Source organism: Salvelinus alpinus, chromosome 15, assembly GCF_045679555.1.
Source record: "Salvelinus alpinus chromosome 15, SLU_Salpinus.1, whole genome shotgun sequence".
In the NCBI taxonomy this organism is placed as follows: domain Eukaryota; kingdom Metazoa; phylum Chordata; class Actinopteri; order Salmoniformes; family Salmonidae; genus Salvelinus; species Salvelinus alpinus.
The window spans coordinates 34,105,768-34,120,243 of record NC_092100.1 but is presented as its reverse complement, the minus strand read 5'-3'; the positions used below and the strand labels follow the sequence as shown (position 1 = coordinate 34,120,243).

At 43.5% G+C, this 14,476-nt stretch overlaps 1 protein-coding gene across 2 annotated transcripts; it reads left to right on the top strand.

Annotated features, from left to right (window-relative positions):
- Nucleotides 1–10,565, top strand: LOC139539956 (ADP-ribosylation factor 4-like). Of its 2 annotated transcripts, XM_071343399.1 has the most exons (7): nucleotides 4–233; nucleotides 875–955; nucleotides 1,688–1,797; nucleotides 1,927–1,998; nucleotides 8,831–8,956; nucleotides 9,036–9,163; nucleotides 9,368–10,565. In XM_071343399.1, the coding sequence occupies exons 1-6, from the start codon at nucleotides 167–169 to the stop codon at nucleotides 9,120–9,122; spliced, it is 543 nt and encodes a 180-aa protein (XP_071199500.1). In that variant the 5' UTR covers nucleotides 4–166; the 3' UTR covers nucleotides 9,123–9,163; nucleotides 9,368–10,565. The 2 variants fall into 2 exon arrangements, with proteins under 2 accessions (XP_071199498.1, XP_071199500.1); XM_071343397.1 differs by having other exon boundaries at nucleotides 1–233; nucleotides 9,036–10,565.
- Nucleotides 10,566–14,476: the final 3,911 nt, after the last annotated feature.

The following is a 14,476-nucleotide window of genomic DNA, read 5'->3' as shown; positions in this document are numbered from 1 at the left end:
GATGACGTCAGGAGTTCCACGTTGGCCCGGACGTGGCAGCAGCATCAGAGGACAGAAATAAACGATTCTTGCTTTGGGTGTCACAAACAGAACGATTCACGCCTCGTCTCAACAACGACAAGAATTTAGAAAAGCTTTGCTTCAAATTTTGACATTCACTCACAACATGGGGCTTCTAATCTCGTCAGTTTTTACCAGACTGTTCGGCAAGAAACAGATGAGAATACTTATGGGTAAGTGTCAGCTGTTCGCTAACTAGCTGAAGTCGATGTCAGGTCATCTGTCTAACTTTAGCTTTCAAATGTAAAACTCACGCCACTGGAGTCTTTATTGAGTAAGTAGCCCATGAAGAAAAACTGATTCGTTGGACCCAAATGATTTAGCTTGAAGATTCAATAGTAACGGTAACAAACTAGCTAACGTTACGTTAGTTAACATTAAAGTAACGTTAGTAAATATTTGTTAGTGTTGCTAACTGCTACATTACTGTAGCTCGCTAACGGTAACTTTTTAACTCCCTCGTATTTCATATGTTACAACGATTCATCGATACGTATGCTATGATGCTGGTGAAGTTGTTTCGCGCACCTACAGTGCTGGTCATTAAAAAGAATGTTCATAGCCAACTAGCTAACAAAATACCTATCTACTCTAGCAATGTTGTCTTTGAGTAGTTTTTTTTGAGTAGTTTGTTAGTTCTAGTTAACGTTAGCTAGCCATTTTAGCTTATCTGTCATTTGCTGGTGGATTTTCGTATCTTCAAACAGCTGTATCGATATGGATAGTCAATGAGTGATTGCTCGCTCATGCTTGCAGTTGTATGTGCGAATGAGATATCATTATTTTAATCATAACGTTGTTTGTGTTTTCTCAGTTGGCTTGGATGCTGCAGGGAAAACCACTATCTTGTACAAACTGAAGCTGGGAGAAATAGTGACCACCATTCCAACTATTGGTAAAACACACTCAAACAGTCACACCCACCACCTGTCACCCTCCAGTCTCAACTGTTCCTACTCCGGGCATCAACCTTTGTTGATGATCACCATAGCTAGGTATATTGGAGTCACTAATCACATTCACACAGAGTGTACAAAACATTAGGAACGCCTGCTCTTTCCATGACATCGACTGACCAGGTGAATCCAGATGACAGCTATGATCCCTTATTGATGCACGTGTTAAATCCACTTCAATCAGTGTAGATGGAGGAGACAGGTTAAAGATGGATTTTTAACCCTTTAGACATCGTTTGTGTGTGTGTGCCATTCAGAGGGTGAATGGGCAAGACAAAATATTTAAGTGCCTTTGAAATAGGTATGGTAGTAGGTGTCAGGTTTACAGTTTGAGTGTCAAGAACCGCAACGCTGCTGGGTTTCCTGTGTGTATCATGAATGGTTTTCCACCCACATTAGATCCAGCCAACTTGACAACTGTGGGAAGCATTGGAGTCACCATGGGCCAGCATCTCTGTGTTCCTAATGTTTTGTACACGTTGTATATAGCCTAATATTGACATCCATAAATTGTGGGAGTGACATTTAAACCCAATACATGCATACATACAGGTCCACCACACCCTCAAAGTTTCCAAGGTGATAGCTCATGTGACGACAATTGTTTTTGAACACTGGAAATTAGAAATGTCTATTTGTTTAAGGCCCTTAATGGTGTGTGTGGGTGACAGGCTTTAACGTGGAGACGGTGGAGTACAAGAACATCTGCTTCACCGTGTGGGATGTGGGTGGTCAGGACAAGATCAGACCTCTCTGGAGACACTACTTCCAGAACACACAGGTAACTCACGCACCAAAAGGAAACCGGGGAGGCTACACTACAGCCTGCTCTTTTACTACTCTTATGTAATGCCTCCGGGCATCCTCCTGACTGTCCCTGCCCTGCTCTGACTTTGTGTTCCTCCCTCAGGGTCTGATCTTTGTAGTAGACAGCAACGACAGAGAGAGAGTGGCTGAGTCTGCAGAGGAGCTCTCCAAAATGGTGGGTACAGTGCTCTAGATTAAAATAAGAAATACACTGGTGCTCACAAAAATACACTGGTGCTCACAACTTTAAAAAGTTAGAAGCACCACATGACATTTAGGAACACCTGAAAATTTGTTTTTTAAATGCTGTTTTTTAAAATTCAGAGCCTAAATTAATTCTAGCTGCTCTTGACACCTGTTGTGCCCTAGAAACTAATATGTAACATTGTAAATTAGGGCTGCACGATATATCGGTGAACCTATCGGTATCGGATGATATTAGCTAAAAATGCCAACATCGGTATTGGCCGATGTCTAGTTTAACACCGATGTCAAAGCTGACGTGCATACCTATATATCGTAGGTACGTGATGTAATGACGCCATGTAAAATTTTGCGGTACACCTGCAACACAGCATTCCTAACCTAGCCCACAATGTCAGTGTGACAACTCAAAAGACGAAATCCATTAAAGCCAAGATGATGTAATTCTTTGCCCTTGACAATCAACCGTTCTCTGTCGTGGCTGATGTTGGCTTTCGCCAACTGGTCGAGCACCAGTACACACGATCAAGTGCACTATTTTTCAGATGTTGCCCTTCTGGAGTTATACAGTAATAGCGTCACTGCTATTAGCTTCACAACATACATACTATGGAACACAGTTTGGGTCTTTGCGTTTCAAAAAAGATACAGTAGCACTGTCAAAGCTGTGCAAACAAGCAAAAGCCGGCCACGAAATGTGTTTACAATACCTTGTTGGTAATAAAGCATAATTTGTTTGACCGCAACTTCTGGGGTAGCTAGCTTTAGCTTGGTACCTAGCTAGCGCCAATACAACCAGCCTGAAAACAATGACCAGTGGAAACGGCAGTCATTTTCATTATTCTCACTTGTTGTTCGCCTATTGAAATTTAACTTCAGTTCATGAAAATAAATAGCTAGCCAGCCACTTAACCTTGTTGCCCAAAGCTAACGTTATAAGCAGCCAGCTAGCTTCATCTGGCTAGTGAGGCTTGACCGGACTTGGTTATGTATTGTGAAGCTAGCCACAATAAGGATTAGGTACAATAGTGGTATTTGCGGTGTGTCTTCAAAATAAAAGTATGTAGTTGACAGTGATGCAAATATATACAAATAGTAGAATTATGTTATACTTTTATTTTGAAGACTAACTGCAAAGTCCACTATTGTGGCTAATCCTTATTGTGGCTAGCTTCACAAAGATGGGTTTGACCACCATTAATCAAATAAGAACTGTCTTATAAATTAGGGTTATTTTAGATGACACCTAGCTATATAGTTAGCTAGCTAACTATAGCTAATGAAACAGATAATGTTGTTTTGCTATGTTTTTGGGGAAGAACATTGTTTGCATCCACGAGCTAGCTAGCTTTTTATGACTAGCACTGTAGGTGCACAAGACAACTTTACCAGCATCATAGCATACGTATCGAATCGTTGTGACAGATGAAATACGAGTGATGGTGTATGAACGCGTTAAATTATGTGACGTGCAGTCATATTCAGATCCTGATTGGTCAACAAGCTTATTTGACACGTCAAGTAGTGTTATTTGACTTATCTTTTTTTGACATGCAAAGACCCAAACGGCGTTCCATAGCAATCCTGGTTGAGAATGAAACGCCTGAACAAATAAACAACGAAACAGCACAGCAAGTAAGTGAAAGAAATAATGGGAACATGCGTAAATGCCAACAAAATAACTCTTTGGTCAGTGTGGTGTGCGTGTGACCTTTATTTAACTAGGCAAGTCAGTTAAGAACAAGTTCTTATTTACAATGACGGCCTACCCCGGCCAAACCCGGATGAAGCTGGGCCAATTGTGCGCCGCCCTATGGGACTCTCAATCGCGGGCGGATGTGATACAGCCTGGATTTGAACCAGGGACTGGAGTGATGTCTCTTGCACTGAGATGCAGTGCCTTAGACCGCTGCGTCCATGTGTCTGTTAAGCATTCTAGTATAGTTAAAAGGCTGCAATTTTTTTTAATATCGGTATTTTTGGGGGCAAGGAAGATATCGGTATCAGCCAAAAAATGTAATATCGGTGCATCACTAGTGTGAATACATTAGTTTATTATAAAAGCTAAAATGTTGATACAAATATCTGGATATACTGGTGAAGTTACCAGACGGGTATACTACAAAGCAGGATCAATGAGTTAGCCAGCTAACTTTGATAAACAACCAGAAAAAACAGATTTTTCTGGTTCGTTAAGAAATCAAAACTTGTTGGTTGATTTTGGTGGTTGTCAATTAGACCATGCCCATTTCAAGCTTATCCCACCCCAAAAAATAGTTATTTCAGAATATTTAGGCAAGTTAGCTGGCTAATTCATTTATGCTGCTTTGTAGTATTATACTCTAGTTAGCTAGATAGCCATTGAGTTAACATGGCTGAACAAAGTGTAACAAATGGTTAACAACGTCAACGTGCGAGTTGTTTTAGAATGACCCGCGGCATGATTTATCAATGTGAAATGCACTATGGGAAGAGAAACATTTTGCACCGGTAAAATGGGCCGACTCTTTTGACCTGGTTGGTCTAGAAATTAAGCTGTTTGCGCTGCAGTAATGGTGCAACCATGACTCTTATGAATCTGCACAGATTTGTTTCCCTAGGGCACTCGGAAACAACGGTACAGCAAAGCTTTATCATTACAACAATTATCTGGGAGGTTTTTCACAGTGCTCCCAAAATAAAACAAAATATTTAGTCTCGTATGCAACCAAATTAGTTGCACTTTAGAGCCCTGGGTAGGAATATTTACTGTATGTATGATATGTAGCCAGCTAACAGTAGGTATATTTAGTGTTGGTATGGTATGTAGGCATAAAGGCCTGGTCTGTTTATTTATAATTGACTGGACATTGAAACTTGGTGGGGGTGCACACCACCATTTACATCGACGGGGCCGCAGTGCAGAGGGTCAAGGGCATCAAATTCCTCGGTGTCCACATAACGGAGGACTTAACATGGTCCTCTCACACCAGAAGGGTTGTGAAGAAGCCACGGCAACGCCTCTTCTCCCTCAGGAAGCTGAAACGTTTTTGCATGGCCCCTCAGATACTCAGGAACTTTTACAGCTGCACTATTGAGAGCATCCTGACTGGTTGTACCACCGTTTAGTACGGCAACTCCCATGACCGGAAGGCCCTACAGAAGGTGGTGCGGATGGCCCAGCGCATCACTGGGGGTGAGCTCCCAGGACATATATGCCAGGCGGTGTCTAAGAAAGGCCTGAAAGATTGCCCAAAACTCCAGCTACCCGAGACATGGGCTGTTCTCCATGCTCCCGTTCGGCAGGCAGTACTGGTGCATCAAAGCTCAGACAGACTCCTAAACAGCTTCTATCCCTTGGCCATAACTGTTAAATGGCTAACAACTACTCCTCTCCCACAGACTATCCAAACTGACGCTTAATTCCTTAAGCTGCTGTACATTGATTGCCAATACAATTAGTATTTATCCTGCTACTGGTCACTATTACCCCTGTTTACGTGTGTGTGTATACACTACCGTTCAAAAGTTTGGGGTCACTTGTAAACTTCGTTGTTTTCCATGAAAACATACATGAAATGAGTTGCAAAATGAATAGGAAATATAGTCAAGACGTTGACAAGGTTATAAATAATAATTTTTAATTTAAATATTTGTGTCCTTCAAACTTTGCTTTTGTCAAAGACTTCCATTTGCAGCAATTACAACCTTGCAGACCGTTTGCATTCTAGTTGTCAATTTGTTGAGGTAATCTGAAGAGATTTCACCCCATGCTTCCTGAAGCACCTCCCACAAGTTGGATTTGCTTGATGGGCACTTCTTACGTACCATACGGTCAAGCTGCTCCCACAACCGCTCAATAGGGTTGAGATCCGGTGACTGTGCTGGCTACTCCATTATAGACAGAATACCAGCTGACTGCTTCTTCCCTAAATAGTTCTTGAATAGTTTGGAGCTGTGCATTGTCCTGTTGTAGGAGGAAATTGTCTCCAATTAAGCGCTGTCCACAGGGTATGGCATGGCAAAATGGAGTGATAGCCTTCTTCAAGATCCCTTTTACCCTGTACAAATCTCCCATTTTACCACAACCAAAGCACGCACAGATCACATTGGCTCCACCATGCTTGACAGATGGTGTCAAAGCACTCCCAGTATCTTCATTTTTTTCTGCGTCTTACGTATGTTCTTTGTGATCCAAACACCTCAAACACTTTTTTTCCAATCTTCCTCTGTATAGTGTCTGTTCTTTTGTCCATCTTAATCGTTTATTTTTATTGGCCAGTCTGAGATGTGGCTTTTTGTAATGAAGCTGCCAGTTGAACTTGTAAGGCGTCTGTTTCTCAAACTAGACACTCTAATGTACACTCCTCAAAAAAATAAAGGGAACACTAAAATAACATCCTAGATCTGAATGAAATATTCTTATTAAATACTTTTTTCTTTACATAGTTGAATGTGCTGACAACAAAATCACACAAAAATGATCAATGGAAATCAAATGTATCAACCCATGGAGGTCTGGATTTGGAGTCACACTCAAAATTAAAGTGGAAAACCATACTACAGGCTGATCCAACTTTGATGTAATGTCCTTAAAACAAGTCAAAATGAGGCTCAGTAGTTTTTGTGGCCTCCACGTGCCTGTATGACCTCCCTACAACGCCTGGGCATGCTCCTGATGAGGTGGCGGATGATGAGGTCCTGGACAGTCTGTGGTGCAACGTGGGGTTGGTGGATGGAGCGAGACATGATGTGCTCAATTAGATTCAGGTCTGGGGAATGGGCGGGCCAGTACATAGCATCAATGCCTTCCTCTTGCAGGAACTGCTGACACACTCCAGCCACATGAGGTCTAGCATTGTCTTGCATTAGGAGGAACCCAGGGCCAACCGCACCAGCATATGGTCTCACAAGGGGTCTGAGGATCTCATCTCGGTACCTAATGGCAGTCAGACTACCTCTGGCGAGCACATGGAGGGCTGTGCGGCCGCCCAAAGAAATGCCACCCCACACCATGACTGACCCACCGCCAAACCGGTCATGCTGGAGGATGTTGCAGGCAGCAGAACATTCTCCACGGCGTCTCCAGACTCTGTCACGTCTGTCACATGTGCTCAGTGTGAACCTGCTTTCATCTGTGAAGAGCACAGTGCGCCAGTGGCGAATTTGCCACTCTTGGTGTTCTCTGGCAAATGCCAAACGTCCTGCACGGTGTTGGGCTGTAAGCACAACCCCCACCTGTGGATGTCGGGCCTGTTTCTGACCGTTTGAGCAGACACATGCACATTTGTGGCCTGCTGGAGGTCATTTTGCAGGGCTCTGGCAGTGCTCCTCCTGGTCCTCCTTGCACAAAGGCGGAGGTAGCGGTCCTGCTGCTGGGTTGTTGCACTCCTACGGCCTCCTCCACATCTCTTGATGTACTGGCCTGTCTCCTGGTAGTGCCTCCATGCTCTGGACACTACGCTGACAGACACAGCAAACCTTCTTGCCACAGCTCGCATTGATGTGCCATCCTGGATGAGCTGCACTACCTGAGCCACTTGTGTGGGTTGTAGACTCTGTCTCATGCTACCACTAGAGTGAAAGCACCGCCAGCATTCAAAAGTGACCAAAACATCAGCCAGGAAGCATAGGAACTGAGAAGTGGTCTGTGGTCACCACCTGCAGAACCACTCCTTTATTGGGGGTGTCTTGCTAATTACCTATCATTTCCACCTGTTGTCTATTCCATTTGCGCAACAGCATGTGAAATTTATTGTCAATCAGTGTTGCTTCCTAAGTGGACAGTTTGATTTCACAGAAGTGTGATTGACTTGGAGTTACATTGTGGTGTTTAAGTGTTCCCTTTATTTTTTTGAGCAGTGTACTTGTCGTCTTGCTCATTTGTGCACCGGGGCCTCCCACTCTTTCTATTCTGGTTAGAGCCAATTTGCGCTGTTCTGTGACGGGAGTAGTACACAGCGTTGTACGAGATATTCCGTTTCTTGGCAATTTCTTGCATGGAAAAACCTTCATTTCTCAGAACATGAATAGACTGATGACTTTGATGACTTTGAGAAGAAAGTGCTTTGTTTCTGGCCATTTTGAGCCTGTAATCGAACCCAAAAATCCTGATGCTCCAGATACTCAACTAGTCTAAAGAAGGCCTGTTTTATTGCTTCTTTAATCAGAACAACAGTTATCAGCTGTGCTAACATAATTGCCTAAGTGTTTTATTTTTATAAACTTGGATTAGCTAACATAACGTGCCATTGGAACACAGGAGTGATGGTTACTGATAATGGGCCTCTGTACACCTATGTAGATATTCCATAAAAAATATGCAGTTTCCAGCTACAATAGTCATTTACAACATTAACAATGTCTACAATGTAGACAATTTACAATTTGATGTTATTTTAATGGACAAAATGTGCTTTTTAAAAAACAAGGACATTTCTAAGTGACCCCAAACTTCTGCACGGTTGTGTATATAATTGGTATATTACCAAAAGTATTTATATATTCATGCTACCAGTCACTTTTTCAGCCCTGTTTGCTTGAATAGCCTACCAGTCACTTTATGTATAAATCCACCTTAACCACTCCTGTACCTGCACATTGAATAAGGTACTGGCACTGACATGTGTATATACTTGTGTTCCTTAATAAACTGACGAGTTACTCTATCACTGCATTGTTGGGAACGCCCTCTCAAGGTAAGAATTTCACTGTGCTGTTTTACACCTCTTGTATCCTGTGCATGTGGTGAATAAGCTTTGAAACTCAGTATCTCAAACTAGCGATCTAATCACTGTCCCCCCCCCCCCCCCCCCCCCCCCCAGCTCCAGGAGGATGAGTTGAGAGAAGCAGTATTGCTGGTGTTTGCTAACAAGCAGGACCTTCCCAACGCTATGGCGGTCAGCGACCTCACAGACAAACTGGGACTGCAGAGCCTCCGCAGCAGAGTGGTGAGTCTCACTCACGCCCGTGTAAACTCCGACATAGACATACACGCACACTCTTCTCAATGTTTTTCTTCCTCCTTAGTGGCACGTGCAGGCGACCTGTGCGACGCAGGGCACAGGGCTGTATGAAGGACTGGACTGGCTTTCCAACGAGCTGTCCAAGCAGTAATACCGGACATAACAGGCGAGAGAAGCAGAGAACGATAGAGGGTGAGAACACCTCGGGGAGAGAGAGACTGACACCTTTAATCAACTTTGGTCTTGAAGAACCTGTGCCCCTAGAGTGGACAGAACTTGTGGACAATGCAATCAATACCTATTGGAACATGTTATTATGTTACTACTCTTTTTACTTTGTCATCGCTTCAGATACTTGTCTAATCTTCACATTTTCCCCAACCTCATGTCTCGCAGCAGATCAACTGTCGCTCTGTTGCATGTTTAGAAATTGCTGCTCTGAGACACCATGGAGACGACCCCTCTTTCCACATTGTTCAACTGAGTCGAAGTTGCCCCAAAACGCTGATCCTGGGTCACACTTTTTTCTTATTGTTTTGTATATGCCTATGGTTAAGATTAGGATTGGGTGTGTTGTAATCTGATCCTAGATCTGTGGTTAAGGGCAACTTCTACCTCAAAGTGTTCAGCTCCACTAGACTTCATGGACATTTTCACTGAAACAACCTTACCCCTGTGACCTCATTGCCATTCTATGTCACCTCGGGAAGGACAGAAGCTTCTAGAATGAGATGAAGACACTGATGCCATAAACCTCAAGATGTTTGAGGAAGTCTTTCTGCGCTGGGAGCCAAATGGAACTCCTTTAGTGACTGGAACCACTGGAAACAGTTGGCTCCTGGTACTTACTATTTTCTTCATCTCATTGTAGAGTAGGTTTGCTCTGGGTTCTCCACTTAGAAAATATGAGATTCTTGACACTTGTCCTTTTAATTTTTTATGCAATAACCCATTTCCTTATGTGCTTTGATGTAAACTGGGAATCTGAAATGGTTAGGTAGTTGCAGCCACTAAGCATTGAAACGGGCTGAATACTTTTTCATCCACCTTATTGTTCAGGTTAGGATGGGTTATCTGATCTAGGAGCTGTGTTTAGGTATGACTTCTACCTCAAGCAAGTTGAAACCACACGAGGCTGTTTTGTGAGAATAAGCAGCACCTAACCCAGACTGGGCCTGTTCTAATACTTAAATGTTTTCTTCCCTCCTGCCCTTCCTTGAACGTTATTAGATTTAAGAAATACTGGCTTGAAACAATGCAGTGGAAACCTTGTCCTCACTTGACCAATCTTTGATGACCTAAAGGGAAGAAGCAGAAATTGTGTTTTCTAAGCATTGGAACAAGGCCAATATCAGTGTTGTATAGTGCAGTGGCATGCTTTGGCTCAGCTCCGCATGGTTGTGGTTAGGTGTGCTCTTCTGGCTGATTTTGCACACTTAATCTGACCCTTCCACACATACCCCTACCCACTCCCCGAGCTAGGCATACATTCCAGCTGACTGACTTCTTCTGGAAGCTGCCTCACAACTTTGAATGATGTGATAACTAATTGTTTTATAAAAGATCTCAAAATAAATTCACCTGTTAAATTGTGTTTTTCTGAGGATTTAACTTTGCTTGTCTATGTTCATGTGTTCTGGATATTTCAGTATATGTATGTAATTCTCTGTAGATTGCGTTAATGTGTAATGTACTCATGCTTCATCTTTGGCAGCCACACGCTTTAGGTCTCTCTGGTGGAAGTGAATTTGCTCCTTTCTGGTATTGTGCCAAAGCCAACACTAGACAAACCTGAGGGTGACACATTCACTTGCCTGGCTGAGTGGCAATCTGGAATGAGATGAAACCAGGACCAAACTGATGCAAATTACTTCTGTCTAATGTCCTTGATTTCACACAGTGCCTCAGTCAGGTTTTACCAAAAATATAGAGGGTGTGACACCATAGTCCACACTGCCACATCTCGGTTTGGGGGGGGGGACTAAGCGTGAACCCGGAGGGGCCCCAGGACTGAGTTTGGGGACATGTAATAGAGGACTGAAATGTTCAGACAGATCATGAGATGGCAGTTGTAATCCAACAGAGGGAGTAGTTAGCATGGTAGTGTGTGTGTCAGCCCAGGTAGTTTCTGTTGGGAGGGGTTGGGTACAAGCTGTGTTTGTGCTAAGTCAGTAATATGAAATGTGACATCTTTGTCACAAATTACAGATAAGTCATTTATGGAGTAAAGAGAGTGGATTGGTCAAACAATACAGTAGGAATTATCCTCACAAAATTTAAGTTTCCTTTTGTTTGTGTAACAGCAAAGACCAACATGTTGAGTCAAATCAAATGTTATTTGTCACATGCTTTGTAAACGACAGGTGTAGGCTAATAGTGAAATGCTTTTGCAACAATATAGACATTAAAATGAAATAGTGACAAGCGGAATACACAGTGAATAACAATAGAGTACAAATAACTTGGCTACAGTGTATATACAGGGAATACCAGTACTGAGTCGCTATGCATGGGTACGAGGTAGAGGTAGATATACTGTAGGAAGGGGTAAAGTGTCTAGGAAACAGGATAGATAGTAGGCAGTGGCAGCAGCGTGTGTGATGTCAGTTTAATTATGTGTGAGTGTGCATAGTCAGTGCAAGAGTTGGTGCTAAAAAGGGTCAATGCAAAGAGTTAAATAGTTAACGAATAGTTAACTGGATTAACTATGTAGCAGTCTTATGGCTTGGGGGTAGAAGCTGTTCAGGGTCCTGTTGGTTCCAGACTTGGTGCATTAGTGAAGAGAACAGTGGCTTGGGTGGCCGGAGTCTGACAATTATTTGGGCCTTCCTTTGACACTGCCTGTTATAGAGGTCTTGGATGGCAGGGAGCGTGGCTCGAGTGATGTACTGTGCCGTACTCACCACCCTCTGTAGTGCCTTGCGGTCGGGTGCCTTGCTGTGATGCAGCCAATCAAGATGCTCTCAATTGTGCAGCTGAGGGCCCATGCCAAATCTTTTCAGCCTCTTGAGGGGGACGAGGCGCTGTCGTGCCTTCTTCACAACTGTGTGGGTGTACATGGACCATGTTAATTCCATAGTGATGTGGACACCGACACTCTGACCTCCCTGTAGGCTGTCTGCCTCGTCGTCAGTGATCAATCCTACCACCGTCGTGTTGTCAGCATACTTGATGATGGTGTTTGGGTTGTGCACAGCTACGCATGGTTAAACAGGGAGTACAGGAGGGGCCCCCGTGGTGATGATCTTTTCTGATGTGTTGTTGCCTACCCTCGCCGCCTGGAGGTGGCCAGTCATGAATCCAGTTGCAGAGGGAGTTTTTTCGGTTCTGAGATTGGGGATGAGCTTTGAGGGGACTATGGTGTTGAATGCTGAGCTATAGTCAATGAACAGAATTCTTACATACAGTGGGGCAAAAAAGTATTTAGTCAGCCACCAATTGTGCAAGTTCTCCCACTTAAAAAGATGAGAGAGGCCTGTAATTTTCATCATAGGTACACTTCAACTATGACAGACAAAATGAGAAAGAAAAAATCCAGAAAATCACATTGTAGGATTTTTTTATTAATTTATTTGCAAATTATGGTGGAAAATAAGTATTTGGTCACCTACAAACAAGCAAGATTTCTGGCTCTCACAGACCTGTAACTTCTTCTTTAAGAGGCTCCTCTGTCCTCCACTCGTTACCTGTATTAATGGCACCTGTTTGAACTTGTTATCAGTATAAAAGACACCTGTCCACAACCTCAAACAGCCACACTCCAAACTCCGCTATGGCCAAGACCAAAGAGCTGTCAAAGGACACCAGAAACAAAATTCTAGACCTGCACCAGGCTGGGAAGACTGAATCTGCAATAGGTAAGCAGCTTGGTTTGAAGAAATCAACTGTGGGAGCAATTATTAGGAAATGGAAGACATACAAGACCACTGATAATCTCCCTCGATCTGGGGCTCCACGCAAGATCTCACCCCGTGGGGTCAAAATGATCACAAGAACGGTGAGCAAAAATCCCAGAACCACACGGGGGGACCTAGTGAATGACCTGCTGGGACCAAAGTAACAAAGCCTACCATCAGTAACACACTACGCCGCCAGGGACTCAAATCCTGCAGTGCCAGACGTGTCCCCCTGCTTAAGCCAGTACATGTCCAGGCCCGTCTGAAGTTTGCTAGAGAGCATTTGGATGATCCAGAAGAAGATTGGGAGAATGTCATATGGTCAGATGAAACCAAAATAGAACTTTTTGGTAAAAACTCAACTTGTCGTGTTTGGAGGACAAAGAATGCTGAGTTGCATCCAAAGAACACCATACCTACTGTGAAGCATGGGGGTGGAAACATCATGCTTTGGGGCTGTTTTTCTGCAAAGGGACCAGGATGACTGATCCGTGTAAAGGAAAGAATGAATGGGGCCATGTATCGTGAGATTTTGAGTGAAAACCTCCTTCCATCAGCAAGGGCATTGAAGATGAAACGTGGCTGGGTCTTTCAGCATGACAATGATCCCAAACACACCGCCCGGGCAACGAAGGAGTGGCTTCGTAAGAAGCATTTCAAGGTCCTGGAGTGGCCTAGCCAGTCTCCAGATCTCAACCCCATAGAAAATCTTTGGAGGGAGTTGAAAGTCCGTGTTGCCCAGCAACAGCCCCAAAACATCACTGCTCTAGAGGAGATCTGTATGGAGGAATGGGCCAAAATACCAGCAACAGTGTGTGAAAACCTTGTGAAGACTTACAGAAAACGTTTGACCTCTGTCATTGCCAACAAAGGGTATATAACAAAGTATTGAGAAACTTTTGTTATTGACCAAATACTTATTTTCCACCATAATTTGCAAATAAATTCATTACAAATCCTACAATGTGATTTTCTGGATTTTTCTTTCTCCTTTTGTCTGTCATAGTTGAAGTGTACCTATGATGAAAATTACAGGCCTCTCTCATCTTTTTAAGTGGGAGAAATTGCACAATTGGTGGCTGACTAAATACTTTTTTGCCCCACTGTAGCTATTCCTTTTGTCCAGGTGGGAGAGGGAAGTGTGGAGTGCAATAGAGATTCTGTCATCTGTGGATCTGTTTGGGCAAATTGGAGTGGGTCTAGAGTTTCTGGGATAATGGTGTTAATGTGAGCCATTACCAGCCATTCAAAGCACGTCATGGCTACGGACGTGAGTGCTATGGCTGTGTAGTCATTTAGGCAGGTTACCTTAGTGTTCTTGGGGACATGGACTATGGTGGTCTGCTTGAAACATGTTGGTATTACAGATTCAATCAGGGATATGTTGAAAATGTCAGTGAAGACACCTGCGGGTTGGTCAGCTCATGCCCGGAGCACATGTCCTGGTAATCCGTCTGGCCCCGCGTCCTTGTGAATGTTGACCTGTTTAAAGGTCTTACTCACGTCGGCTACGGAGAGCCTGATCACACAGTCGTCCTGAACAGCTAATGCTCTCATGCATGCCTCAGTGCTGCTTGCCTCGAAGCGAGCATAGAAGTGATTTAGCTCG

Coding starts and splice junctions, on each gene's coding strand:
- LOC139539956 (XM_071343397.1), top strand. CDS start 167: ATGGGGCTTCTAATCTCGTCAGTTTTTACCAGACTGTTCGGCAAGAAA. Junction 956..1,687: donor GACCACCATTCCAACTATTG/GTAAAACACACT, acceptor TGTGGGTGACAG/GCTTTAACGTGGAGACGGTG. Junction 1,798..1,926: donor ACTACTTCCAGAACACACAG/GTAACTCACGCA, acceptor TTCCTCCCTCAG/GGTCTGATCTTTGTAGTAGA.